This window comes from Zonotrichia albicollis, chromosome 1, assembly GCF_047830755.1.
Source record: "Zonotrichia albicollis isolate bZonAlb1 chromosome 1, bZonAlb1.hap1, whole genome shotgun sequence".
Classification (NCBI taxonomy): Eukaryota; Metazoa; Chordata; class Aves; order Passeriformes; family Passerellidae; genus Zonotrichia; species Zonotrichia albicollis.
Window position 1 is genome coordinate 20,811,959 of NC_133819.1, and position 26,517 is coordinate 20,838,475.

A 26,517-nucleotide genomic window follows, 5' to 3' on the forward strand; every position below is an offset into this window, starting at 1 on the left:
GTCAATCAAGTTTTAGGATGGTGTAACAGGAGATAAGTTCTGAATCAGTTACCATGTAGTATGCATCAAGAACGAAAGACTATGAAATTTCAGAAAGAAAAGTAACCAGTTTTATAAGTCTCTAACTTTTTTCAATAAACATATCATTTGACCTGATTCCATTTAACCATATCATTTAAATCTCTGCAGTATGTGGAGAGACTCTCACTGGATCTTCAGGAACCATTACAAGTCCTGGTTATCCAGATGTGTACCCACATGGGACCAACTGTACCTGGACTATCAACGTTCAGCCCGGCTACTTTATCCTCCTGACATTCACTTCATTTAACTTGGCATTTGATTACAGCTGCAGAGAGGATTATCTTGAAATATATGACAACAGCACTGTGCAAAAATTGGGAAGGTAAATATGTCCATTAGCCTACAGACCTGTGCTACTATGGAGGGAGCACTGCTCTGTAGGTCTTGACATTCAGTTTGCTTCCTTAAATAATTTTGTGTATAGATTCTTTTCTTTTCATCACAGAAACAATAGCAGCAATTTCTCTGCTAGTATAGGAAAGGCAGCTTGCCACTTGACCGTGCAATGAGAAGTACATTTAATTTAATATATTGGGAGAAACTAAGTTGTGTCTAAAGGATAGCTCTTTTAAGGACAGGTTTCAATAGCTAGCTTTGTCCTGCTCCATTTACATTTTGATTTATGGAAAATAAATTGAAAGCATTTGTATATCTTTGCCCAGAAAAGACAGGATTTAAGACTTGCAGAAGTGAAAGAAAGATTACTTAAAAGGCTGTACATTTGAATATCTGCAAAAACTAGACCACAATCTGCATTTTATGTGATTTAGTTTTCATTTTCTTCTGATACATGATTTTATCTTAGGGAAGAATATTTTCTTTTATTTCACTTCTCCAATTGGTCTATACACAAAGTTTTCTTGTTGCCCTAGAATTCAAGAACATTTGAATTACTTTGGAACAGTATTCAGTTGCCATTATAGACTGTAAAACAGTTGGCTGACGTGGCAGTATTTGGAAAATAAGGAGCAAATGACTCTCAGAATGAAGAACATTTTGCAATCTTAGTGTTTAGCTAGCCACACTGACACCTACAAAAGAACAGAGTATTTTGTAGGTGCGGCAGAGTATAAATTCAATAAGAATTTGATAATTTTTTGTAAGTCAGAATTTCTTCTCTGATTTTGCCACACTTCAGATTTGTACCTTTTAACATGTAGTGTGCTATTTAGTCCCATGATACAGGGTATATGCCTGGGATCTGTATCATCCAAAGGAGAGAATTGTGTGTGTGTAACTATTCAAACTTCACAGGAAAGCTGAATTCTCTTCCAGTGATGCAGGTGCTTTACAAAGTACTGCCATTCACTTTGGGGTATCTTTGCTGCAGATACTGCGGAAGATCAATTCCACCATCTCTCACTAGTGGTGGCAATATGATGACGTTGTCCTTCGTGACAGATCACAGCATTGCATCTGAAGGCTTCTCAGCTAATTATATCTCCCTGGATGCATCCAAAGGTAATATGTCAGTCTGTTCATTATGCAAATTAAATGTTTTCAGCTGTCACTATAAATAACCACTACAAGAAACAGAAACATTATTTTCTGTGCTGCCAGTAGACTTCCTGGTGCCTCTTCTACTCCCTCTTATTCATTCTGCTTTATTCAGAAGCTTTTTTTACTCCCTAGGAAAGCAGAAAGCAATTTCTGTTAGCAGCATTGTTGCTTTCTTTAAAAAGTCAGTAAGAGCTGACATGGCAGAACTACATGAATTATTTAGGAAAAATATTTTCTGATTTTTTTTTTTGTGCATTCTGAACTGAGCATGTGTGATCTAGTAAACTTAGTCATGGACGACTCATTGAATGGGAGACTCTTGGGTGCCATAGAAAATTAATTTAGTCTCTGTAAGGTTCAATTATTGATGGTGGGTAGAGAAAGGTCAATTAGGATGAAATTTGATAAAGCACCAAAATAACCTGAAGGCACAAGAGATTTTTTTTTCATTGCAACAGAGTGCAACATTTCTGTCTCCACCAGAGTTCAAGGCACCTGTCATGCATTAAATCCCTTCTTTAAATATTTTCTAAAGGGCCAAGACTTACTTCAGTGAGGTAAAGGAAGAATAGCTGCTCATTCTCTCAGTTTTCTTCTCTTTTGGACATTAGGAGGCATTTTTTCTCAGAAAGGGTGGTCAAACATTGGAAAGGACTGGCCAGGGAGGTGTGGAGTCACCACCCCTGGATGTGTTCAAGAAATGACTGCACATGGCATTCAGTGCTATGGAAGGTCGAGGGACAGGGTCTGGCTGGCAGAACTAAGCCACAGAAGAGGCAGAGTGGCACAAAGAAGAAAAAAGTAAAAATGAGAACGTATTTGTAGCTGGGATGTTTGTTATCCATCACTAATCAGTTTATATGTGCTTTCTGTGTGTGAGTGCAGACTACAAGGGATTTGTTAGATGAACACCAGAAATTCACAGTACTCATCTATGCACTCATAAAGTACTGTTCATTGTTTTCCTAATTCCTGAATTTATTCAACCTGTTTAAAGGCAGCAAAATTTCCAATTCCTAAAAGCTTTCTTGGTGACATCTTGGGAAAATTGGCTATTTTGGCTCTCAACATGTGTTTAGATGACACCAGTACAGATTTGCTGCTGTGGTTTTATTCACTACAAGATAACTTACAAATCCAAAGAAACCATTTTCTCAGCTGCCTTCATTTGTATTTGAGTTATCTGGCATTGAAACTAAAAGCCAGTACAAACAATTAAGATTTAATGAGAACTATTGCAAGGAGGACATTTCTATTTCTTAGAAAGTAATAGGCAATAAAAAAGTTCTACTTTTAAAAATCTTTCCAGGAAACTCTGTAGTTGGAAATCTGAATTCTTCCTAGTGAGAAACTGGGAAATTCTCATCCTTATAAAGTAATTTTTTAGCTTTTGTTTGCAACTGTAAACTAAACCTTCTATAAATATCATTGTTGCTTTTTAATCTGGTATTTTTTCCTTTTTAACTCACCTCAGATTACTCTTTCATGGGTGGATTGATTCCTTCCTAAATATCCTAAATATTCTTATAGCAACTTTTCTCAGAGTCCATCAAGTATTCTTTAATTAACATCAATCTGTATTTCTGTCTCTGTTGTAACCATGCCTGTGTCTGCCATTTCAATGCTGTCCAGTTTCACAGTTCTGGCTCCTCTCTCCTGTATTCCCCTCCTTTTCCACCACTGTGTGATTGGCTTTTCTCACCTTTCATCCAAAGCACTGCAATATGTGTCACATGGAGTTCCAACTGCATCAGTGCTGTCCCTGGAATGTTTTCAAACAATGCCTTAAAAATGCACATCTGCTGTCTCCTCAATGCTTTTAACAACTATATAATATGTTTATGTGAAATTAGTGTTATGTAATATCTTAATCCAAATTCTGTATAACACCTAGGATTTTCTTTTCCTATAATGAACACAAATATCTTTGCTACTCTCCAGACAATCTGCACCAACTCTCAATTTATTCTCACTCTTGGAACGATCGCTAGAACAAACACTCTTTAATTTCAACCACTACAGCTGGTATAAATATGGCAAAGTGGGAGATTGCTGCTGAAACTGAGAGTAAATAAACTTACAGAGAGGCTGAAGCTATGATTTGGTTGTTTTTACAAAGATTTGTTTTCTTTGGCCCAGTACAAGTATAGCAGTACCATAAAGTTTTCTTAAATACCAGAGGGCTAAAATTCATTTTTATTAAGAATAAATGTTCTGAAATTTCTGTGGCCTGAGAGAAGGCAAACACATGTGTGTATGTGGATTTTGCTGTGAGAAGCAACTCCTCACTTCCCTGCAAACATATCAAGTTTAGTTTTCTCACTGTGAGATGTTTAGGTCTGATCTTCATCTCATGTATATCCAGTTACACTAAGGTAGCAAATTGCTAAGCATAATAATGTCTGAGAGATACTAAAACTATGGTTTTTTTCCTTTACATCTGCTGCTAATTTAGATTTTTTTCTGCTAAATAAAATATGGTTCTAATAATGTTTCTTGTGCAATAAGAATTCTTCATATTTTTCAGTTGTGTTTTCTTAGCCAGCAAGAGCATAGCCAGTATCAGAACTTGTCAAAGATGTTCTGTTTCATATTACACATTTCAATAGTCTTTTGCCTGGAGTTATTTCAGAGAGAATGAGCTATTGAAAACATGGACAAGATTGTCCCTCCTCCCCCGCCAAATAAATTTGAGTTAAGAAAAGAAGGATATGTAGGAGTGATTTTTTTTTAATGCAAAATTAAATTAATTTTCTTCTCCATGCATCTTGGTAAATGATATTTTTGTTAGCATGGCTTATCTGTGATATATTAAATACTTGAAAAGTAGCCTGAAAAGAATAAAAGGCAAAGCTATATTTCCTGTCCAAAAAAAAAAAAAAAAATTGAATGCCACTAGATGCAGCCATGGCCATGGCCCATAAAGTGCAAACAATTGTTTTAGCAGTGTGCCAGCCAGTAGCTGTGAATAGCTCATGTAGCAGCAATACAGATGGAAATCCTTCAGTCAGAGAAGCCCTCATGATACTCATTTAAAAATGGGTATCACCCACTTCAACTAGAGGTACTCTTAGTTCTTTGTCATCCTTCTGTCATTTAAAAGGGAAAGTCACATGGAATGGAAGGTAATATTTTGATTTGTTTCAAAGAGTGCAGGTCTCAGCTACCAAATAGATGAATGTCACAAAAGCCATGTAAGTGTTGTGGTAGATTTTAGGGGTTTCTTCTGACAGTTTTGGCTGACCACATCACAAATAACCCATGTAAAAATATAAAAAAATCTTTGAAAGACTTCAGTCCTTCCTGGAATTTTTGTGCAGGGTCTTGATAGACACAGGCCACAATTTTCCCATATGAGTAGTAGTGAAGTCAGTGCTATTATTTTTTTCGCCCCTCAAACTTCTTCACAAATAAGTGGAAATCCATCTGTTTTACTTTGAATTGGGGTTTTGGCAGTGTGTTTTGTTGGTTTGTTAGTTGGTTTTCTGTTTGTTTGGGGTTTTTAAAATTTGTTTATTTCTTTAGAGATGCTTCATTTCAGTCTTTCTGCTGGGAAAAGTTAACCATAACAAGGTTTTTAGCAGATTGCCTTCCTGATATACTTTTTATTCCTGGTCTTTCTCTGGCTTTGGTGAAAGATAATTTTCCTCATTATCATCCTGAATTGGGAATAGTATTTATCAGGATATGTAATCTGGTTTTAAATTGCTTCATTGTGGATTATATGTTACTTACAATGACTTTTTGGAGAAGCCAGCATTTGAGAGGGATAAGGAAAGAGAAAAACATCTGTGAATCCATGCACTTAAAAGTGTTCCTGAAAGTGTAGTATGGATTTGTGTGTCTTCTCCCTTGATAGCTGAGTACAAGTTGAGGTCTTCATTCCCCTCTTCCTGGCTGAACCCAGTAATTGTTAGCAGTGTGATGCCTGGCTCTGGTCTTCAGCTGAATGAGCAATGATGAGAATGGAAAGCAATGTCTGACAAAGAGGTGTGTGCAGAGAATGGCTGAATGAGGTTGACCTAAGCCAGAAAATAAAGCTGATGTCCTTTATGTGTCTTGGGCATCTGCTCAGCTCCCCACAAGTCTCAGGAAAAAGGCTCAACTGGCTGGCCCCTGACAACATTTTTAGGCTGCTGTAACTTGGCAGTGTTTGATCAGGGTGTTAGTCTGCCTATAAAAGCCAAAATATGTCACACAGCTCCACAGTGTTTAGGTGTCAAGCAGCAGAAGGCAGAGATTCTATTTGAACCATCATACCCAGTATTCTGAGGGAGTTTGGGTCTAACATGTTACAAAAAACCTTTGTGTGCCTCCTAGGTAAAAATCCACTCCTCCCTTCCCTGCATCTGCCAGCAGCAGGGACAGAAGGCCCTGAAATGCAGATGAAATGCACATTGCCTGTGGAGAGGCATGTACTTCTTGTGATACTTTCTTCTTTTTTTTTTCCTGATCATGCATGGCACTACATAAAGAGTGAATATTTAGGGATCTCAGTTTTCCTTTGGTACAGTGAGATTGGAAGAAAAATCCCATGTTACTTACGGCACTACTGCTTGAGTTTTGAATAATTAGGATTGTGGCAACTGATTGGTATCTCTTTAGGGGAAAAAACCTGGATAAAATTTTCTACATTATGCATGATTGCACAAATGAGTAGTACAAAAGCTGGCATTTTTCTCTGCTGTTGGCTATTACAGTGGGGTACTGCCATTTATGGCATTTTTTCCAGAAAAGCTAACATATTCACTACTAAAATCAGAAGGCAGATTGAATAGCTTTCAAAACCTCATACACTGGGCAAAGCAAGATGTGTGATTGTCCTCAGCAATTGCCTCCTGTTTTTCATGAGCTGTAATAAGTGTCTTCCAACTAAACTGAATTCATGGTTTTTTCCAGACATATAATAATCACATATGCTATTAGACTGCATTCTGAACTTTGGCAAAGGAGTCAAAGTACTTTCTTTTCCAGCTAACTTTGCTGAGTTTTCACAGAAGGATCTGTTATTGCCCAAGCACACCCCCAAATGTTAGTGAGGCGAGTGCTAAAGGGGAATTCCAGCTCTCCTGCTGAAAGTAGAACACCAGGAATTAATCCAGGTACCAGAAAAGAGTTGGCTGTCAGAAAACATGGGTTCATCTATGCTTTCCTAAATCCTCATAGCAGCCAGCATATCCCAGCTATACTTTGATTTATTTCACTGTAGCCAGAAGTCTAACATTTATAAGGCAGTCACTGTTCCATCTTCTGTATTTATTATCCCTTAGCTCATAAAGATGATTGTTAAGCAAAATATAAAGCAGTACAGAGCTCCAGTTAGAACAGCGCACTTGAAATATAAGTTTCTGTCTGGGCTCCTCCCAGGAAGAAAAACTTTGATGAGGGAGGGAACCTGGAAAATTCTGTGGAAATTATTAAAAGGGCTGATAAAAAAAAAAAAAAAAGGCTTCTGTAGTACTAATTTTACTGTAATGGTTCTTATCTAGTACATCAGTTTTAATATTCTACAGGCTGAAAGCTGGTAGTCTCAGTCTCTGAGAGGGTTAGCAATGGCAGTATTGCAAGAGCTCAAATCATCAAGTATACACAAGTCAGACTCCTATCCCTCCTAAAGCAGGAGGAAATAATTTGTTAAAAATAAGTAACCTAATAAATATACACACATTTTCTTTTAAATTTTTTACTGCTTTTTCTCTAGTGGTCTGTTAGGAAAATTTGGGCCACATGTCTACGTCAGATTTCTAACCCAGCATCCTCAAGAAAACCTTTGACTTGTGGATCTGGGGTTTGATGATAAGCCCTACATATGGCAAAACACCATGGGAGCTAGCAGCACAGCCAACAATCCATTAGAAGGATTTACAAAGCAGCACAAAGCTCTTATGGTGACCAGGACTAAGCTGTTTGTTATATGCATACATTAAAACATAGCAGTGATGGAACACATAAATGGCTAAAATTCTAAATAAAGACTTTCTAGATAATGATTTTAGGTAAACTAGTGCATGACACCTTTTTGATTTGTCAATACCAAAGCACAAGCCAATGGCAGAAAATTATTGATCTTTTTCTGTTTCTCTGTTCCTGTTTCTCTGTTCCTGTTTCTCTGTTCTCCCCATGATGAATTAGGAACAGGAGTCTGGGAGCTAGCTTTGGGAGTATTTATCCCACAGAAAATGTTTGCAACAGAGGCCTTCTAGGCAACTCAGAATGCAAAAAAAAAAACCATTAAAAATTCACCATTAAAAGCAAAAGTGTTTTAGTAGTTAGAATGACTAGAGAACAGACATGGAAATGACCCACCTTAGACATGAAGGGCCTGCAGTGTAGCTCCATCCCTTTCCCCTAAATTGTTATGCAGTTGAGGAGTTAAGCATAGATATTGCTACACTGCAGCTGTGCTAGAAAGCAGACCTCGGAGATCTGTGGCAACCAGCTTAAATGGTTATTTTGCTTGCTCTCTCAGTTCTATATATAATTAGTCTAAACCTGCCTATTTGGTAGGAACTATTTAATTTCTTACATTTGCAACCTGTAGGACCTGAAATGGGGAAATGGAGGACCAGAATGAGTCCCCAGGGTCATCAAATCCAGTCAACAATTTTATGTCACTCCCCCTTTCCTTTTTTTATCCCTATACCCTTTTTTTAGCTAAAAGCTACATAATGTGGACCCCTCCCCTTAAATGAATAAAACTGTACCTTAAGAACCAGTGGAATGTTTTCTCCTTTCTGTATCTGTTATGCTGATTGGATCATTGCTCTAGGAACTCACTTCCTAATAAAAATTTCTCCTAATTTCTATGTATTGATACTCATGGACATTTTTTAACTTCTGAATTTGTCCTGTCGTTGAGAATGTGTTCTATTTTTCCTTTCTTCATGCTTCTTGATGTTTATCTGTGCTTGCTAAGCCAAACAAGTTAAGCTCTTCTAGTGTCTCTTGCCCACCAATCTACTAATTTCTTGCTATCTCCACAATCTATGTCGTATGTATTCCCATTTGAGTTTCAGAACCTCAGTGCCCACAGTTATCCACATTTTCCCAGGTGACACGGCACCATTGCCTCGTGCAGTGGCATCAGCATTTCCTGTTTTGCCTGAAAACACTTGGCACAGTTCACATTTCTTCTTGCCCTTTTTGCAGCCATAGCACAAACTTTACTGATTGACTGTGATCAACTAATAGACAGCAATTTTTCTTTCCAAACAAAGTTTCATACTATTTTATAGCAAATATTTTAATTCCTAGACTTTATGTCTGTGCTTTGAAAAGAGCTTTTTTTTAATTATGGCTTAGATTTTACCTCAGCACTATTCACACTATTTTCTTCTTCCCAGCTTATACATTGTTCACAAAAAAAAGTTCATTTAAATGTAAGACCTTAATAAAGCTCTTGTATCTGCAAATTCTGAGGATTATACCACTTTCTAAATTATTGTCACTTATAGCCCAGAAAATGGGAAAAGAAATTTACATATAAAATCCCCTCAAATAGTTTTGACCATGGGGAATGCTTGAAAACACTATAGCTTCTCCTCATAGCTAGAAACTGTATTTATTTTCCATCACCACTGCTTTTCAGAAATTCAGGAATTCTACCTTTCATTTTCAGCAAGACATCCCTTTCAGTTTCCATTCTCTGCTTACCTGGGATTTAGGACAAAGCCATCTGGGCAGGTGACTCTGCTTTATGTTGCCTATTTATTACAGACACAGTGTTCTGGTAAAAACTGAACAAATCAACTGAAATGTAAGAAATCCCCTGAAACAGCTGGATCCTGGTTTTAGTTTATACTGTGGACATTCAGCAGTGAGATGTGTCCAGGAAGAGTTATAATGCACAGGAACACAGGATGTTTGCTCCTCTGCCTGTTGAAAATAGAAATTTCCTGTTAATTTAGCAGACATACGACATTAATTCATCTTTGTTTCTTTTCTTTTTAAAGTCTGCTCTCACAACTACACAGCTGACACTGGTGTGCTGACATCTCCCAACTACCCCAGCGATTACCCGGTGCGCACGGAGTGCACCTACACCATCGCGGTGGGGCTCAACAGGCGCATCGCGCTCACCTTTACCGACTTCACCCTCGAGGGTAACAGGCGCTGCACTGAGGACTATGTAAAAATCAGGCAAGGCTCGTTATTTATCCTGTCCTGAGTACCGGTTTGTGTGCTGTCCAAGCCCACTAAAACATGTTCGGAATCTTTATTCTTAACTGTACACCCTGCTGTCAATGTGGGAAAAGGACTTAGCAGAAAGCTTTAAAGGCGACCTTTTCCTGCTCTCATCCTGCTCTGTTGTCAGCTTTCCCACTTGATAAATTCCAGTTCTGAGAGCAAGTGGAGTGTGTGGACTATGTTCTCATGCAGTGCACTTGGGTTGTTTTCCTTAGTGCAGAAACAAAGAGTTTTATTGTCTGTTTTGTGACGCATTTTCCATATTTGAGAAGTTGTGGCAGTTAGGTGAAGTTCCAGGTGACTGGAAAAGGAGAAACCATTGTACCATTTCTTAAAAAGGGTAGAAAAGAGGACGCTGGTACTATTGACCTGTCTGCCTCACCTCTGTGCCTGGGAATATAATGGAACAGATCCTCCTAGAAGCTCTGCTAAGGCACATGGAAGACAAGGAGGTGCCAGCATGATTTCACTAAGGGTATTCTTGACCAACCCAGTGGCCTTCTGTGATGGAATGACTGCATCAGTGGATGAATGAGCAGCTACAGATGTAATCTCTGCAGATTTCTGTAAAGTTTTTGACAGTCTCCCACAACATTCTTCTCACTAAATTGGAGAGAGATAGATTGGATGGGTGGATGGTTTGGAAGATGAGAAGTTGATTGGATTGTCACATCCAGAGGGTAGTGGTCAATGGCTTGGTGTGCATATGAGATTGCTGACAAGCAATCCCTCAGAGGTCTATTATGGGATCAGAGTTATTTAATATCTTCATTAATGACATAGACAGTGGGGTCAAGTGCACCCTCAGCAAGTTTGCAGGTGACATCAAGCTGAGTGGTGCAGCTAGCACACCTGAAGGACATTATGCCATCCAGAGGGACCTAGATAAGCTTGACCAGTTGGCCCATGTGACCCTCATGAGCTTTAACAAGGCCAAGCACAAGGTCCTGCTCCTGGTTTGGAGCAGGTCTCTGTGTCAATACAGGCTGGGGAGTGAACAGATCAAAAGCAGCCCAGGGGAGAAGTACTTGGTGTTGCAGGTGGATGAAAAATCAGAAAGGATCTGGCAATGTGTCCTTGCAGCCCAGAAAGCCAACTGTATCCTAGGCTGCATCATGGGCATCATGCATCAAAAGCAGCATGGGCAGCAAGCCAAGGGAGGTGATTCTGCCCCTCTGCTCTGCCCTGGTGAGAGAAACCCCACCTGGAATGCTGCATCCAGCTCTGGGGCCACCAGCATAAGGACATGGACCTTGGAGCAAGTTCAGAGAAGGACCATAAGGACAACCAGAGGCTGGAGCACTCGCATATGATGACAAGCTGAGAGAGTTTGGATTATTCAAAAGAAACTTTTTACAGTGAGGGTAGTAAGGCACTGGAACAGGTTGCCCACAGAAGTAGCTATTGCTCTATCCTTGGAAATGTTCAAGGTCAGGCTGGATGAGGCTCTGAGCAACCTCATCTATTTGAAGATGTCCCTGTTCCTTTCAGAGTTGGGTGGCATAGGTGGCCCTTAATGCCCCTTCCAACCCAAACTATTCTATGTCCTATGTTCTGTTTTATGTTTATAGTCTTTATATAGTAGCTACTCTAGGAGGTAACAAGAAGAGCATATAAATAATCTGCTATATTTTTCTGTACAGCATCACCATTAAACTTAGGATACTAACCTAGTGATTTCTAGGAAATTTTGCAGGACAGGGACAAGTAGAAGAAAGGAATATTTGCAGGAAGGTTGCCTGCTCACAGTTCATCAGCACCAAGTGCATATCCTTTCTGCTTTGTGGCTGCAGATGGATTTGCAATTTGCAGTGTTGGTGCACCCATTCCTGTCCTCGTGAGCCAGCTCTCTGGTGAACCATATCTGAGGAATGCAGTGTGTTTTTTCAGTCTGAGCGTGCTAAGAGTTTCCATTACCTCACTGAGCACCATGATAAAGCCTATCCTGAACGTTATACCAGATATTCTGTATGGGGTGTTCCTTGGTAAATAGTATCCTCTTTTGAAAACCAAACAAAAATCTGCTTGCTGAAGTTGAAGTATTGAGATTCTGAATTCCACCTGAATTAGCTGGGTTTTTTCAGCTGTGCATACCAACCTGAGAAAGTTATGAAAACCTGAAAAGCTTTCTCAATATTTTCTAAGAAAAGCATTTCACTTTTTTTCTTTTTAGAAAAACAATCTGAGATTAAATGCAATCTAACTTTATTTTAACAATTAACACTTTAATTTGATGACCCAAAAGTGATCTTTTTTTCACTTTTTTACCTTAGGAACTGAAAACATTTATTTATAGTATAAATCCAACTTATTTTTCACTGTGAAGAGTTCAGCAGCATTAAACAGGTTCTAAGATATGGGCAGAACATTCTAAGTGCAACTCAGCACATTGCCACTGCCGTAACTGGATTTTTAGAATGCCTCTTCAAACCTGATACTGTTAAATAGGTTAGCTGCACAAGTCTTAGGTGAAGTGCCACTCTCATTTCTTGTCCTGAGGTGTCCTCTGATAAACTGCATTCAGTCAACTAAGAAAATTGTTCATCTGACCACAGCTGCAGAGGCCAAGATGCAAGTGAGGTGCAAGTGTAATGAGATGCAACTGTTCTGGCACATTTCTCCAACTGCCAGCAACATGAGACAGCAGCAAGCAGTTTAAGCTAGGAGGATGACAAGAAAACAGAGTGGCAAAGGCTAAGTAGAAATTTTTCTCAAAAGCAGCTGTAAACCTGTGAATATGCAATTGAAAGTCTTACTGTCCACTTAAAAAGCATCATAGGAAGATCACACCATATATAGGTATAAATTATCTGTCATTGTCCTACTGACCTGTAGGTTGATTGTAGTATGAAGGTGCTTAAAGAAAAGGCCAGGAAGCAATTGATAAGCAGGTTGTCACCCTGTTTTTTAATGCTCATAAGGCATGTGCAGGAGGCAAACCAGAACATTAGCTGTAAATCCTGATTACAGAATGAAAAAAATGTTACTGGAAATATTACTTAATTTAAAAACAGGAATATAAGTGGTTTTAGAACCAATTCTGAAGACTAAGAAAATATTTCAGAACATGCATCACATCATGAAATTAACTCAGAAATTAATTCCCATTTGTATGGAAGCAAATAAACATGTTTTTTAAAACAAGTCAGCTCATCTAGATTTGCATCAGGCTAAAGAGTGAGGAGTGAGAAAATTACTACTTCAAATTTAAGGATTACCTTTGGTTGCCCCAATGATTGTCAACCTGTAGAATAAGGAGAATATAGTCTACCTGAGACACTGCTCAAACTTGCCATTGTGTTGACACACTCAGGCTGCTGAGATGAGAGAGTGATGTGCCCAGCAAGGAGGTGGTTCTGGTAGGGCTCATTACTGCAAGCAGCAAGACTCAGTATTTGGTAGCAGTATTTCTGTTGAAGATGAAGAGCCAGGATTAGTCTTTCCCAGACCAGAAGGATCACAAGATTTTTGATTTGCTAGCATTTCTCATGGTGTCTCTGACCAAAGGTTTTTCTTCTTTACCATTCTAGAGATGGAGGCTATGAAACTTCTCCTCTTCTTGGAAAATTCTGTGGTACAGATCTGCCTCCTGTTATAATCTCTCATGGTAACAAGCTGTGGATAAAGTTTGTAAGTGACATATTTGGCACAAGAAGGGGATTTTCAGCAGAGTGGGATGGTACCTCAGCAGGTAAAATGACTGCATCAAGTACAGAATTATTTTACACATCTTAGTTTTGATCTTTTCTTTGTAATTAATTTCTCACCTTTTCCCCTTCATTTTTTCTGCTTCCAATATTCTAAAGTCTGTCTGCTAATTATATAGTGACATATATGCATGTTGTTAAGAACAAAGATATTTCTTGATCCTTGGGCTTTCTTTTTTACCACAGAAAAGAGCATATTATTCCCTAGATATAAAGTAGCTTCAACTTTCTCTTATGTTTAGAAAAGCAGTAATTAAGACTATAATGAAGAGGTTTCAAATTTCTAATACTTCTCTATCAGAAGCACTCTTCAAGTTAGATAGTTAATACTTCTATTAGCCGTAGGCTGTCTTCTGCTTACAACATTGATGGCTGGATGCAGATTTTTGAGACATTACTGAAGAAGTTCAGGGCATGTGAAGGAGGTCACCAGTGAGAATCACACACTCCAGGTTTAATTTTCCCTTCTTCTAATTGTTAAATTTTGCTTTGCTTTCTCTGTTATTTTCAGGTTGTGGTGGGACTTTCACAACATCTTCTGGCATCCTCATGTCTCCCAACTACCCAATGCCATATTACCACAATTCAGAGTGCTACTGGCTGCTCAAAGGAAGCCAAGGGAGCCCGTTTGAGATCCAGTTTGAGCAGTTCCACCTGGAGCATCACCAGAAGTGCAAGTTTGATTACCTGGCGGTAGGTGCCCTGGGGCACTCTGCCCTACAGGAGGTACAAAGGCAGGAAGAACACAGGGCCCTGGCTTTCAAATGGTCCCAAGTGACCAGACTCAGAATAGGAAAGCTCCATGTTGATGTGCTCCCTTCATCTCACGGAGCCATGAGAGGCAAGGCAGCAGTGTCTGTGTAGCTGCTGGTAAGAAAAGCATTTATGTCTAGATAGAAAGAATTTGATAGATACAAATAAGAATCTGTCTGTATCTTTTAAATTTTCTGTGTTTTGAACCAAGGCCTTAGCATGACTTCTTAGTAAATTATGGGGAACAAAGCACAATGCTGTCAATAACCATATTGTTAATACCAACTTTAATATCTGAATTGTTCCATAAATTATTTGAATATTTCAATTGAAATTGAAATGGGGTGCTGTGTTCCCCTCTTGGTGACTCAGCCCCTAAAAACTCACTAGTATTCAGTTACTGGCTTCCTGTTTTTGCTTGTTTTTGAAATGCCTGCCAGGCTTCCTCTGAGCAGAAATGGAATTTAACCTCTTGTATACCCAGTAACATGTCCCTAAGCAGACATTTGTTAGGGGAAAATTAATCAGACTTGTAATGTCATCAGCTTTATTATCTTTTCATTTCTCTTTTTTGTTTTTGGTTTGATTTATTTTAGCTATATGATGGCAACAGCAGCAGTGCTAAACCACTAGGTAAATTTTGTGGAGATCAGATACCACAAACCATCCATTCCAGTGGAGACAACGTGTACATAAAACTAAGGACAGACAGCAGTCTGCAGGGTGGAGGTTTCTTAGCCAAATACAAGCAGGGTAAGTGAAGGAAGAGATGTTTCTACAGCTCATGTTATCTGTGAAGCTGCTTGCAGCCCATGATCTTACATATTTATCAGCACAGTAAAATCTATAGAGCATACCAATGACCCAGATTTTCTGTTCTAGTACAGTTACAGAACATAAAGACCTAAAAATTATCTGCCCATCTACCTGTGAAGGAGATTATCTCCTCCTCAGGAGAAAGCTAGTAAGGTGGCTTTATTTCTGTTACCTGCACCAGTGGCATATGCCACTCCAGATTTACTCAGAATAACAAATGCTGGAAGTCCATAATAGGGTAGATTTGTCAGTTCTTGCTCTTCTGCTCCTTCAGGCTCCTGAATTTTTAAAAGAGAAGGCAGATACAGCAAGATTATCTGATCTTAGAGCTGCTTTTGAGGAAGGATGACAAAGGATAATTGAGTTTCTGTCAGCCAGACTGCCTCATTGTGGGTGCTTGGGATAATTTAGCCTATCAGGAACGTTTTAAAAAGCTTAATTTTTAGTATCTTGTGGTAAGGGTAATGCTTTTCTTGCAAACATGTTTTTGTAAAATAGTACTATCCCAGAAATATCAGAATAATAGCATTTGGAGAAAAATACAAGAAGACATATGACAAAGTTATTTTATTCCCAGTCGTAATCTGAATCCTGGTGTTTACTTTTCTCATTATGCACTTTATATTTTTTAACAGTTAAATGCACGTTGGAAATTATGTCATTTCATAACATACAAAGTGATTTGCAAGCATATTTATGTCCTCTAAATATGCCCAAGTGACAAGGATTGTAGCAGGTTTATAGATGTGAAGTTGTCCTGGGATTGGACAATAAACCAGAGCTGTTCATCCACACATGATACATGCAGTAATTAGGAGAGGGAGGAAGCTTTGGCTCCGTCATTCCTTACAGATATCACTACCATGTACTTTTCAGTCTGCAATGTCAAGAGGATATATTAGCAAAGGTTTCCCCTGCCTTTCATTAATTAAACAGAAAGAGCACTTTCAAAGCACTCAGATGTAGAACCTGAGCTATCAGATAATGTGATTTACATTCATATTTAATTCCTGAAGATGCATCAGAGAAAGCTTTTAATGGCTTGCCCAAAAGCTAAAATTATGTAGGCAGTATGTTGTAAAATAAGGATGCTTAGACACCAGATACATTTACATGTACATGAAAGAAATGTAATGATTAATTGGAAAATGTTGCAAAGGAAAACATGGTATCAAGTTACCATTCAAAGGCACCTCTGTGCCTGATATATTTCTAATAAAATCCCTTTGGCAGGGGGTAGCAGATTTTACCTGTCTTGCATTCTTCAAAGCCCATTTTGTGCTCTTTGTCCTGCCTTTCAAAAAGTCAAATGCTTCAGAGTAGCTTTGCAGGCAAGCTCCACTCCACCTGACCCTGACCTGCAGCTGTATCCCAAGCATTTTGAAATACTGAAAACGCAGACCTTGAAATCCTTTGGCTAGAATAGAAAAAATGTGCAGGAGGTGGGTGTACTGCCTGTGGTGACAGACAATGGAGCAGTCATGCAAGTGAATCTCAGCTATTTCTGCTGTTCAAACTCTGCAGATTTGCTGCACAAACCGACCAGCCTGGTCTGCTCCTGCCTCCTGCCCACTTCCCTGGGCATTAATTACTCTGCTCTGCTCCCAGTACACATTGTTTGCTCTCTCCAGACAAGGGATTGCCCACACTGATATTTTTGTCTCTAGGGAAAGGTGGATACAGGAAAATGAGACTCACTGACCTAATGCCATAATTGTAATTTTGTTCTTTATCTAGTTTAGTTTATTTTTATTTTCTCTGCACTTCAAGGAAAGCTCTTATTATTCCAGTTGAGTGTCCAGTTCTTATGCTAGGATGCTATTGAATGTCTCACAAGGAAAATTATGGCTCCTTTTTAAAAAATTTCATTATCACATTCTCTTCCTGGGGCTAGAAAGCCCAATAATAGGAGTGTACTTTCCATTAGTTGTTTTAGCCAGTGATCATAATTTTTCCTAATTAGCAGAAATAAATCACTTTTATCTATTTGTCAATATTTGTTGAGCACCTCCCCAAATTGTTTCAAATGACAGGGTACATTTCTACAATTAGTTTAAAAAAAATTGTTTCATGAATACCCATGTATTTAGACTTAAAGAAGACTGCCCAAAAATATGTATGTTCAAAAATATATACTGATGGGTATGCAAGTGTCAGAAAAGAAGGTCATAATAGAGCTGATAGATGCAAGTTTGAATAGCTGGAGTTTTGGTTGAAACATACAGAATATGTTCTTCAAGAGGTCACCATTCTCTTTCTGCATGGCTTCTCTAATCTGAAGAAAATATTTCTCACTTTTTAATGCTATCAGTAACTTCAACTAGTAACTTTTGAGATACTGGATTAATAACACTGAACAAAAATTATTTATAATCACTTTTTTTTACAGTTTGCCATGAAGTGCTGACTGTTAATCGTAGCCATGGCATATTGGAAAGCTTAAATTATCCAAATAATTACCCCTTAAATGAGCACTGCAGCTGGACTGTCCAAGCCACCAAGGGGAACACTCTCAACTACAGCTTCACAGCCTTTGATGTAGAAGATGGATCTGACTGTAATCGTGACTTTGTGAAGGTATGTGCCCAAATTCTAGAAACAAGAAAAATCCAGTCTTTAACAAAAAAGAAAAAAATAATAAGAATGAAAAAGAGCAAGGGGAAATTTATCTTATCTAAATTTAACCATTAAAGCTCAAGTGTTAAATGATTTAACCCTGTTTCCTCAGTGATCAGTAGGGAGGGAGCATTGCTGCTCAAGGCAGGTGTGAGCCTCTGAGAGGAGAACCACTCTGCAGGTGCCTGGGCTGCTGCACTCTGACTTCCACCTTAGGCTGGATGCACTGGCTTTTATGGGCAAAGGGAGATGTGATTCCAGCTTCATGCAAAGAGGGGGGAATCCTGAGATTAGCAAATGGGTAGCAAAAAGGCAGTGAGCTCAATTATTTTCCTTTTGTTGTTATCTGAGAAGGAATGAGGAATATTCAAAAACTGATAAATGTCTACATTTTTAAAGGAAGAGTTCCTGTGTCTCTTGTTTATACTTTACATAATTCATCTGCATCTTTAAAGGGACTAAAAGAAAATGAATGCACCCACAAACAAAATGTAACATTTTTAGGCAAATGAAACCACAGAGTCAAGCTGAAACCAAGTACCCTTTATTTTAATTTCCTCCAAAAAAATTCTAAAAAAAAAAAGTTTTCTCAAGATTTTCTAGGAAAACTGAAAAGTTACTTCCTCTAAACTTTGTACTTAGTACTGTAGATATAAAGGGTAGGCATGATCACTCCATGCTGTGGATTATAATCTCCTGCCTACAATTTTGCTGTTTTGCTGGACTAATTCATCCTTCAGATCTCACCCTTGTACAGGATGCCAGCATGCAGCCCCTGTGCTCTACTTAGGGTTTTGCACAAGAGGAACTGAAATTTACAGAAATCTTAGAGAAGATTTCTTACAGTCAGGGAGAGGACCATGGAATAGTACCTGTATTTCTGGGGATATTTACACCCAGGTATTGCAGAAGGTTCAGCAACAGACTGGTTGATGGCCTAATCTGGTCCTTGTAGATGTGGTCCCTCACTCCCTCTACCTTGTTACTATGGCAGCTTTCACAGCTCAAAATTGGTAGTAAATTGACAAAAGTGATGTTCTTCCAGCTTTCCCCTGTTTGTGGCCAGGAATGGAAAGAAAGAATAGACATGTGAAGAAAATAAACAAGGGAGCACTGTATTGAGAACTAACTACTAAGCCCTGGTTTGTTTTTGTGAGGAGGCTGAAAAAGAAACATTGGAGCCAAGCGGAGAGGCTAGTGCTAGTCTCAAGATGCCTAAAGCCTTGACCCATGGAAAGCAGGAGCCCTGCACAGAGTAGCCAGCCTGTGAGGAGCAAGAAACTTGCCAGATTCACTCTTGTAGACAAAAGTCAAGGGTGGAGGAATAGTGCCAGGGGCAAGGATCTGATCCAAGGCACTTAAAAGAACAGAAATAAACATATTGGAGAGAATGAGGAGACAGAAGCACTCTTTGCTTAACAATTTTTCAGTGCTTTCAGTCAAAGAAAATACAGGCTGAAAGAGGTATAAAAAAGAGAAAACAAGGGGAAAATAAAGTCATGGAAGTGTGTTAAGGAGGCTTTTATTCGCAATTCATGTAACGTTACTGACAAATCTTTCTCCAAATGCCATTAGGAAATACCCCTTGGAAAAGATGTCCTCATTTGGTTGTTGCATGCTACACAAATATGTGCCATAGTGTAAAAAGAGAAGGAGGTTGAACCAGCCAGGGAATTGAATAGTGTTTGCTCCCACCCTGCCTCTTGCAAAAGGGGAGGAATTGGCAAGGCTGGGAATGTGCTGTGGTGTAGGGGAAAGGGGGAATCATCTGCAACAAGCATGCAGTTCACTTTTGGACCAGGCTGCAGATATTTGGGACTTTTCTGTTTGAAATCCATATGGAGTCTGACACTGCTGCAAATAGGAAAAAAAAAAGGATAATGAAAAGAAACCTCATAGCCCTTCAGCTAAAAGAAATTACTTTTCTGCCACATACCAGTTTTGAGATTCCTTTGTTTCACTGAGGTCTAAGAGGGGAAAGATCTGATGCTGTTGCTGAGTATAACAGAGACATAAACCTGTTCACTGTAGTCTAAGTAGGTGATGCAGGGATGATACACAAGAGTCCCTCACCATTTTCTTGGAGGAAATGGGAACCTGCTGCTCAGACACTTTCCATGTAGCTGTGCTCATGAACCAGAGTGGCCACTGGCGCTGATCGAGTGCTCCTTTCCCTGGAAGCTTTTAAGGGTCCCTTCCCCCATCCTGTTTTGGGTTTTTGGCAGCAGCTCTCCCACCTCAGGCACTTACCTGAGCAGACAGCAACACTCTCTTTGTCTTCTTAGCTCTGTGGCAGCTCTGACAGCAGCAGCATGCTGCTCCATGGCAGATGGCAGGCTTGGTGACAATATCTCCTCCTGCTTGCTGGGAGGCTGGGGACAGGAAGGACAAGAGTTGGCTCTTAGGGTGGATTTGCTGATGATTACAGCTGTAGTGGCAGAAGGAGTAAGGAAAAGTGGTATATGATGCAAGGACAAGACTAAATGTTGCAGAGGTGTTATGGCAGAAACTTGACCTGCCTTAGCAAACTACAGTCAAGAAATGGCAGTTGCAAAAAACCCCCAGAAGTAGTAAAGCAGTTTTTAAAAGTTAATGTGAGAAACAGATTTATGGACATGTGGACATATTTTTATAGTCCCAAACTAAAGCTCTAATTTTTTTTTGAAATCTTGCTGAAATCTGAAGGGGAAAATCATGGTGCTTAGTGGGGTGGGGACAGCTAGACTGAGCAAGCTGTTTTCCTGAGTACTGCTGAACCTTGCTTGCTGAACAAAATGCTTTTGGTTCCCGTCTTTATAGGGCCTGTTCTTTAGCTTTGTGTTTAATTATGGCTGACATTCTGACCCAAGCCCACATAAAAAGAGCATTTTGCCTCATGACTAATTCAGTCAGATATACACAGTTAATTTGCTATTTGCTCCCTGGCTTAGTCCACATGTGAGTCAGAAGTTATATGTGTAATGTCAAAACCAAAAATTTCTACACATGGGTATTCCTAGTGATTTTCAGTTACCAAAGATACTATCCTGCCATAGAGCAAATGACTGTTTCACATTAGGGGCAGGAAGAATATAGTCAGCTGGCCAGTGAGTATAAGTACAAGTACATTTCTTCCAGACTGAAATTGAGTCACATCTGTACAATGAGAAGTCAGCTGTGTATTGTGTTATCTACTTCCTTTTCTCCTTTGATCATGGGAGGCTTCCTGTCAGCTGGGTCACCATTCCACAGGTGTTATCCATGGTGAGCAGCATTCTCTTTCTGCAGGGAGCATTGGGTGACTCCATCTTGGTCTGGTCTGGGCAGGACCTGTATCTCCACCACTTTAGCATATGCAGCTATTTATACCTGTGCCAAGTAGGAAGGGAAAAACTCTGTTCTTCTGACTTTGGGGCAATTCTCTGCCTCTGTGTGTAGGTGCCAGAAACTGAGAAGGGGCAATGTGGGAGGGAAGCAAAACTGCAGTTTTTATTATATCAGTGTCTAGCATGAATCTCATATGAGCACTTAGCCAGCAAATGAGCACTGTGCAGTGTTTCATGTCCTGTTAGAGGATGTTGGCTCATCACTAGTGATGCTCATAGGATGTGTGACATTTTGGAAGGAGTTTTGCGGTGAAGTTGCAAGAATATGAGATTAATTGCTTCTGATAAAGACATGTACAGAAGTGACAATAATAAGATACAGGACATACAAATAGCAGAATGTTTACTGGTGATGCTACACTAACTGTAATTAGATCGGATGGTCTTTAACTTATATTGCTTGCTGTGCCTTGGCTAAATAACCTGACATTAGTCTTTCTAGAGAAGTCATGGGGTTGTAACTAGTGAGATATTGCAGGCAATGACATAGAAATGTCATTCTTTCCTCTGCATTCATCAGATTATTAGCTGAACAAGCATATATTTACCTCCCCATCCTTAATGATGAATTACCTTCTTATTTGGTATGGCAGAACATAATCTCTGAGAAGGCAAAGTAGGAATAATATAATGATTTTGCCCTGAAGATCAGAGTACTGCTGTAGAACTGACATATACTCCTTCCTTATACAAGAAAAATAATACTTGAAAACCACTGATCATTCTGTCTTTAAGTGACAATGTCCCTCTATGTTCTTCTGCTGAGAAAGTACAACTGTCCCTTGATGTCCAGTCTGTTTAGCATCTGCTTTTATTAATCACAGGGATGTCATGGATTAGGAATGATATTCTCCAATGTAGTACTCCCACAAAAATCATGCACTGCTCCCCTCTCCAACAGAGGCACAAAAGGCAAAGATCAAGGTTGACATAAGAAAATTATCAGTATCAGCAACAAGACTAATGACAGAGGGTATAAGAAAAGAAATTATTCATACAGGCAAAAAAGACCCAAACTGTAACAGACAATCCCAGACAGCTCCCTCTGCCAGGTTTTCTGGGCCAGAGGGAGCTCCTTCTTCCTGTCCCTGTCCCTGGCAATGAAATGATGGTACAGAACAAGCCCTGTGTCCTGGCCATGCCCCCTCCCACCTCCTGCAAAAAATTAACCCTGTCCTGTCCTGGCCAGAACCAGGACCTGACAAACAGATAGCAAAACTGTGTCAGGCAGCAAGACAAATTTCAGAGCTCTCAGTGCAAGTTTCACCCCTTTGGTCTGTGCATCTACTGTCAGTGTTGGAATTATCATTGGGTTAATGCAAAAGAACATCCTATGAGGGCAAACAACTGCCTGATAACAGCAAATGCCTTTCTTCTGCTGCAAGCCAGGACAGAGCTGCACTTAGGACCAGAGCACTGCCTTGCTTGCTTACTGTCAGTGTGCTTGAGCAGCCCAGACTCTTTCAGCAACAGGGCTCAAAGTGGTTAAAATACCATTGCACAATTATAGGAGGAATATTATTGAATGAATACAGTAATTAATATGGCATCTGCTCCTGAGAGCTGTTTCATTTCCTTCTGGTGGTAGCAGGATATGTCTTTTTTTTCCCTCCTTTTTCAAACCACAGTAGCATTCCAGGGATGTACCATAATATCCTTTTTCTCCATCTGGGAATACTGCATTAGATAATTGCTGCTCACACTCATCTGGTCATCCTCTTTTTTTTATTAGCCAACATAAAAATATCTTACCCTGTTCCTAGTTTTACTCCCTCTTACAATTAGTAAATATGCCTTAACTATGTTAGGAGATTACCATTATTGCATTTTATTTATGAGTGTGTCTTTCTAAAGTGCTACAGGAATTCTTCAAGCACAGGGAATGGCTCTTCTTATGGCCATGCATTGATTTACAAAATGTCACTGGTAGTAGATCTCCCTGGAGAAGCAGATGATGTTTGAAATAAATCCACCAGGTCCTGCACGCAGACATCAAACCACAGCCTGCTGGCCATGCTGCAGTGCTATCCATTAACATATTATCATGCAAGCTGGCAGCACAACAGCACATCCCTGAATTCCTTCAGGGGGTTATGGACCTCCAAAAGAAATCCTTCAGTGTAAGACTGTAAGGATTAATGTGACAATTCTCAGGTTTCTGTGCCAGGCTTCATATACCATAGGTATACAACGAAATCTTAGCCCATGCACTGATTTTCCGTGAGAGATCTGGGTATTTAAAAGGAGAGTGTCAGGCTAAAAAGCTGTCCACCCTAAACAGGACCACCTCAGCACTCTGATATTTTATTCTTCTAATTGCCTGCATTGCCAGAATCAAAGTACACTTTGGCTCTGCTGTTTGTAAGGTTACATAGAAGCAAAATTACAAATGCACACAAAACCCCCAACCCCTCACAACAGCTCAATCTGTAGTGATGCCAGGGCTGCTGGTGCCTACAGAAACCTCAGATAATGAGAAGCACAAGTGAAGCCAGTACAGACTCCTCTTTTGGACTCTCAAAATGAGTCAGACCTTCATGGACTTGGCCTTTTCCACACCCTGCCAGCTCACAGCAATGTGACTTAGACTGTTTCTTCAGAAAAAAGGCATGCTGCAATGAAATGCCTGTGAAACACCGCCACATGATGATGGTGTGCACACCCCTTGTTGGAGACAGAATATTTGGGACTCATCTAGTTGCAGCTGGATTCTTGTTTCCTTTCTTCTGTATTCTAGATTTTGCTGGAAAGCCTGGCTGTGAGTCTGTCTGCTTATCACACTCAGCACAGACATTGCATTTAAAAAGTTACTTTGTGGCTGGGAAATTCCATTTAAATCAGCCAAAGATTCCCCTCATCAAAGGGAAGACCCCAGACAGCTCAGAAAAAACCACACTGAATTTGTGGAAGGTCATGTGCACCCCCTGCACTGTTCCCATAAGCCAGCCTGGAACCCAGAGGCAGGAATATTTCCTTTTTTTGTCTCCATTTGCTGACACCAAGCTGCAACTCTCTGTAGTGTCCATAGATCTGCATGATGCAAACTTTCTCAAATAAGGGGGGATTCCCAGAGCCTTTCCTGCCCTCTCTGGCCCTTTATGGTGTCAGTGTGATGCTCCTTTCCCTTGCAGTTCCGTTCATCTGGGCTGGCAAAGCCCAGGAGGAGCAGCACAGCCCTGGCAGAGGTCAGCAGCTGCAAACTGCTCAGGCCACCCTGTGCTTTTCAGAGCAGGCACATTCCCACCCCTTGGGCATAGCCCCTCCCTTTGCAGGCAGCTTTTCACACAGATTTCTGCTGAAGAGCAGCTTTGGAAATATTGTTGTTCCAAGCTCCAAATCGGCCCTGTTCCCTCCACCATGGGTGGATTCTTGCTGCAGAGAAGCTGCCTCAATTTCAGCTTTGAGGACAGCAGTCACTCCACCAAAATAGCAGCAGCCTCACCACCAGGAATGTGATCCCACTGCCACAAAGGCATGGATCCCCAGGCAGCCCTTGGTCAGCAAAAGCTGCAGAGACACTTCAGGGACCCATCTGGATTCTGTCCACCACAGCATGCTGACTGGGAGGAGGTGCCTTCCCGGTAGAGCTTTGGAGATTTAGGATGCTATGCTGAACAAATGAGGTTTTGAGTGCAGATTTTGGGATGCACTGGCTAGGTGGATGTCTCCTAGGCATTCCTTTCTTTAGGAGCAGTTATTTCCTACTCCTGTATCTAAAACAATTTTAAAATTTAATCCAAAGATACACCCTGCATTTCTTACATTCTTATAATTCATTAATCACTAAAAAAATACTGGTTTCATAAAATTTCAAGAAATAGACCTTCCCTAGAAATACAGGAATGAGCAGATATGACTGTAGTTAAAAATCTTTGTTTTCTTTGAGAACGAAGTAAGTGCTAATGCAATAGATGAAAACTATTTTTTCAAAAATCCCTCCAGTCTAATGTGGACTTCAACATTGCTCATAATTTTAAGAAGGCTCTGATTATTTTAGGCTCAGGTTACAAGACAAAACATAGACTCAGATAAAAATCTTACTATTAAAAAAATAGACATTTATTTATTTCCATATGTTAGATAAATCCCAGCAAGATTAACTAGTATGCCTCTATGTCTAAGTGATACCTGATGTCAAATTCCATTGTACTGTAGAATAAAATGGTTCATTAGTGAAAGTATGTTATGGTGTGGAGACAAGAAAGGTGCATATGGTGGTCAGAGCAAGAACTTTCATAGGGCATAAACATATTTAAATAATCGTATTAAATAATCATAATGAAGTATTAGTTAGAACGAGTTCTTTAGGAGGGCCTTTTTCTATGGCAGTTGCAAACTCTTATCATCATCCAAGCACAAACATAATCTTATTTTGTTCTCCTGTTTGTGCAGAAGTGTCAAGGCTTCATGCAGTCAGTCACTCAAAGTCTTAAGCTGCCTTTGTTTCTGTGAAACAATGTCATTGTGGTGCTCAGCTAGCACACTGGGCCACATCCTGCAGCTTTAATTTGTTTGGATTTTCCTCTGGCTGACAGACCTGCAGGTTCTTAAGTTTGCACTTTACCCTACTGGCAGGAAATGTGTTGCTTGGAAATTAATTATTTTTGGTTTTGTTATTTGTTTTATATTTTATATTGTTTTATATTTTATATTGTTTTAACCATTAATGGTGATCTCTCTAGAGTGCATTATTTTGGATGAGGATTTTATTTGTTTTTTGCTTTTTGTTTTCTGGTAGAATATTTGTGGCAATGCCATCAAAATTTCCTTTCCAGAATTTCTTTTCCTTTCATTTCCTTTCAGGAAGAGCTATTCAGAAACCTGTAATCACTGCCTCTGGTGTTTAGATCCAAACAGTCCCATATCAGCTTTCCCAGTTCTGAGAGGAAAGGGATACTTGTGTGTGTGTGTCACACTGCCCCAGAGGCTCCGAGCATGGGTGGGACACTGGTGGCTCTGTTGGTTTGATCCAGGGCAGTGCCTCCTTTCCTGAGCTCTGCAAATACAGCCCAGGACTACTGCTGCTGCTGGTCCCTGTATGAAGGGTTTCTGACAGCAAATAGTTTGTTTCAAGCCTTAGTTGGAGATAATTATTACTAAAATTGCTCACTGTTATGATGCATTTGTGGCATCTGATGACAGTATTATTTACAGTACAGTGAAGGAGAACTGTCAGTATTTATAGCATAGATTTCCCCCTCATATAAAACTGAAAGTTTGTTTTTGAAGACTATCACCTCTTGATCAAGACTGTATGTTATTACTAACTAGTGTACATAAGCAGCTTTTTTCCAGGGCTGATTAGGCATAGGCTTTTCCTCTGCAATGTTTTTTCCTGGTGAACAAAACAAAAAACACGCCTTTTCATAGAAATAACATTCTCCAGTAGAAAACTGATATTTTGCCTTATCCCTCCCCCCCCCCACCTCCCTGTTCCCTACCCCCTAGTTTTCTGCCAGGAAAACTGAACAGATGGAGTCTTACTACCA

General features: G+C 39.7%; 1 protein-coding gene across 1 annotated transcript in view; it reads left to right on the forward strand.

Moving 5' to 3' along the window:
- The window catches only part of CUBN (cubilin), a 141,628-nt gene that overhangs the window by 25,702 nt on the left and 89,409 nt on the right, over positions 1–26,517 (forward strand). The window contains exons 20-26 of the mRNA XM_074528306.1: positions 190–406; positions 1,415–1,545; positions 9,537–9,723; positions 13,302–13,462; positions 13,990–14,171; positions 14,828–14,984; positions 17,437–17,624. Of these exons, the coding sequence (XP_074384407.1) occupies positions 190–406; positions 1,415–1,545; positions 9,537–9,723; positions 13,302–13,462; positions 13,990–14,171; positions 14,828–14,984; positions 17,437–17,624 (1,223 nt within the window). The remainder of the gene's footprint in view (positions 1–189; positions 407–1,414; positions 1,546–9,536; positions 9,724–13,301; positions 13,463–13,989; positions 14,172–14,827; positions 14,985–17,436; positions 17,625–26,517) is intronic.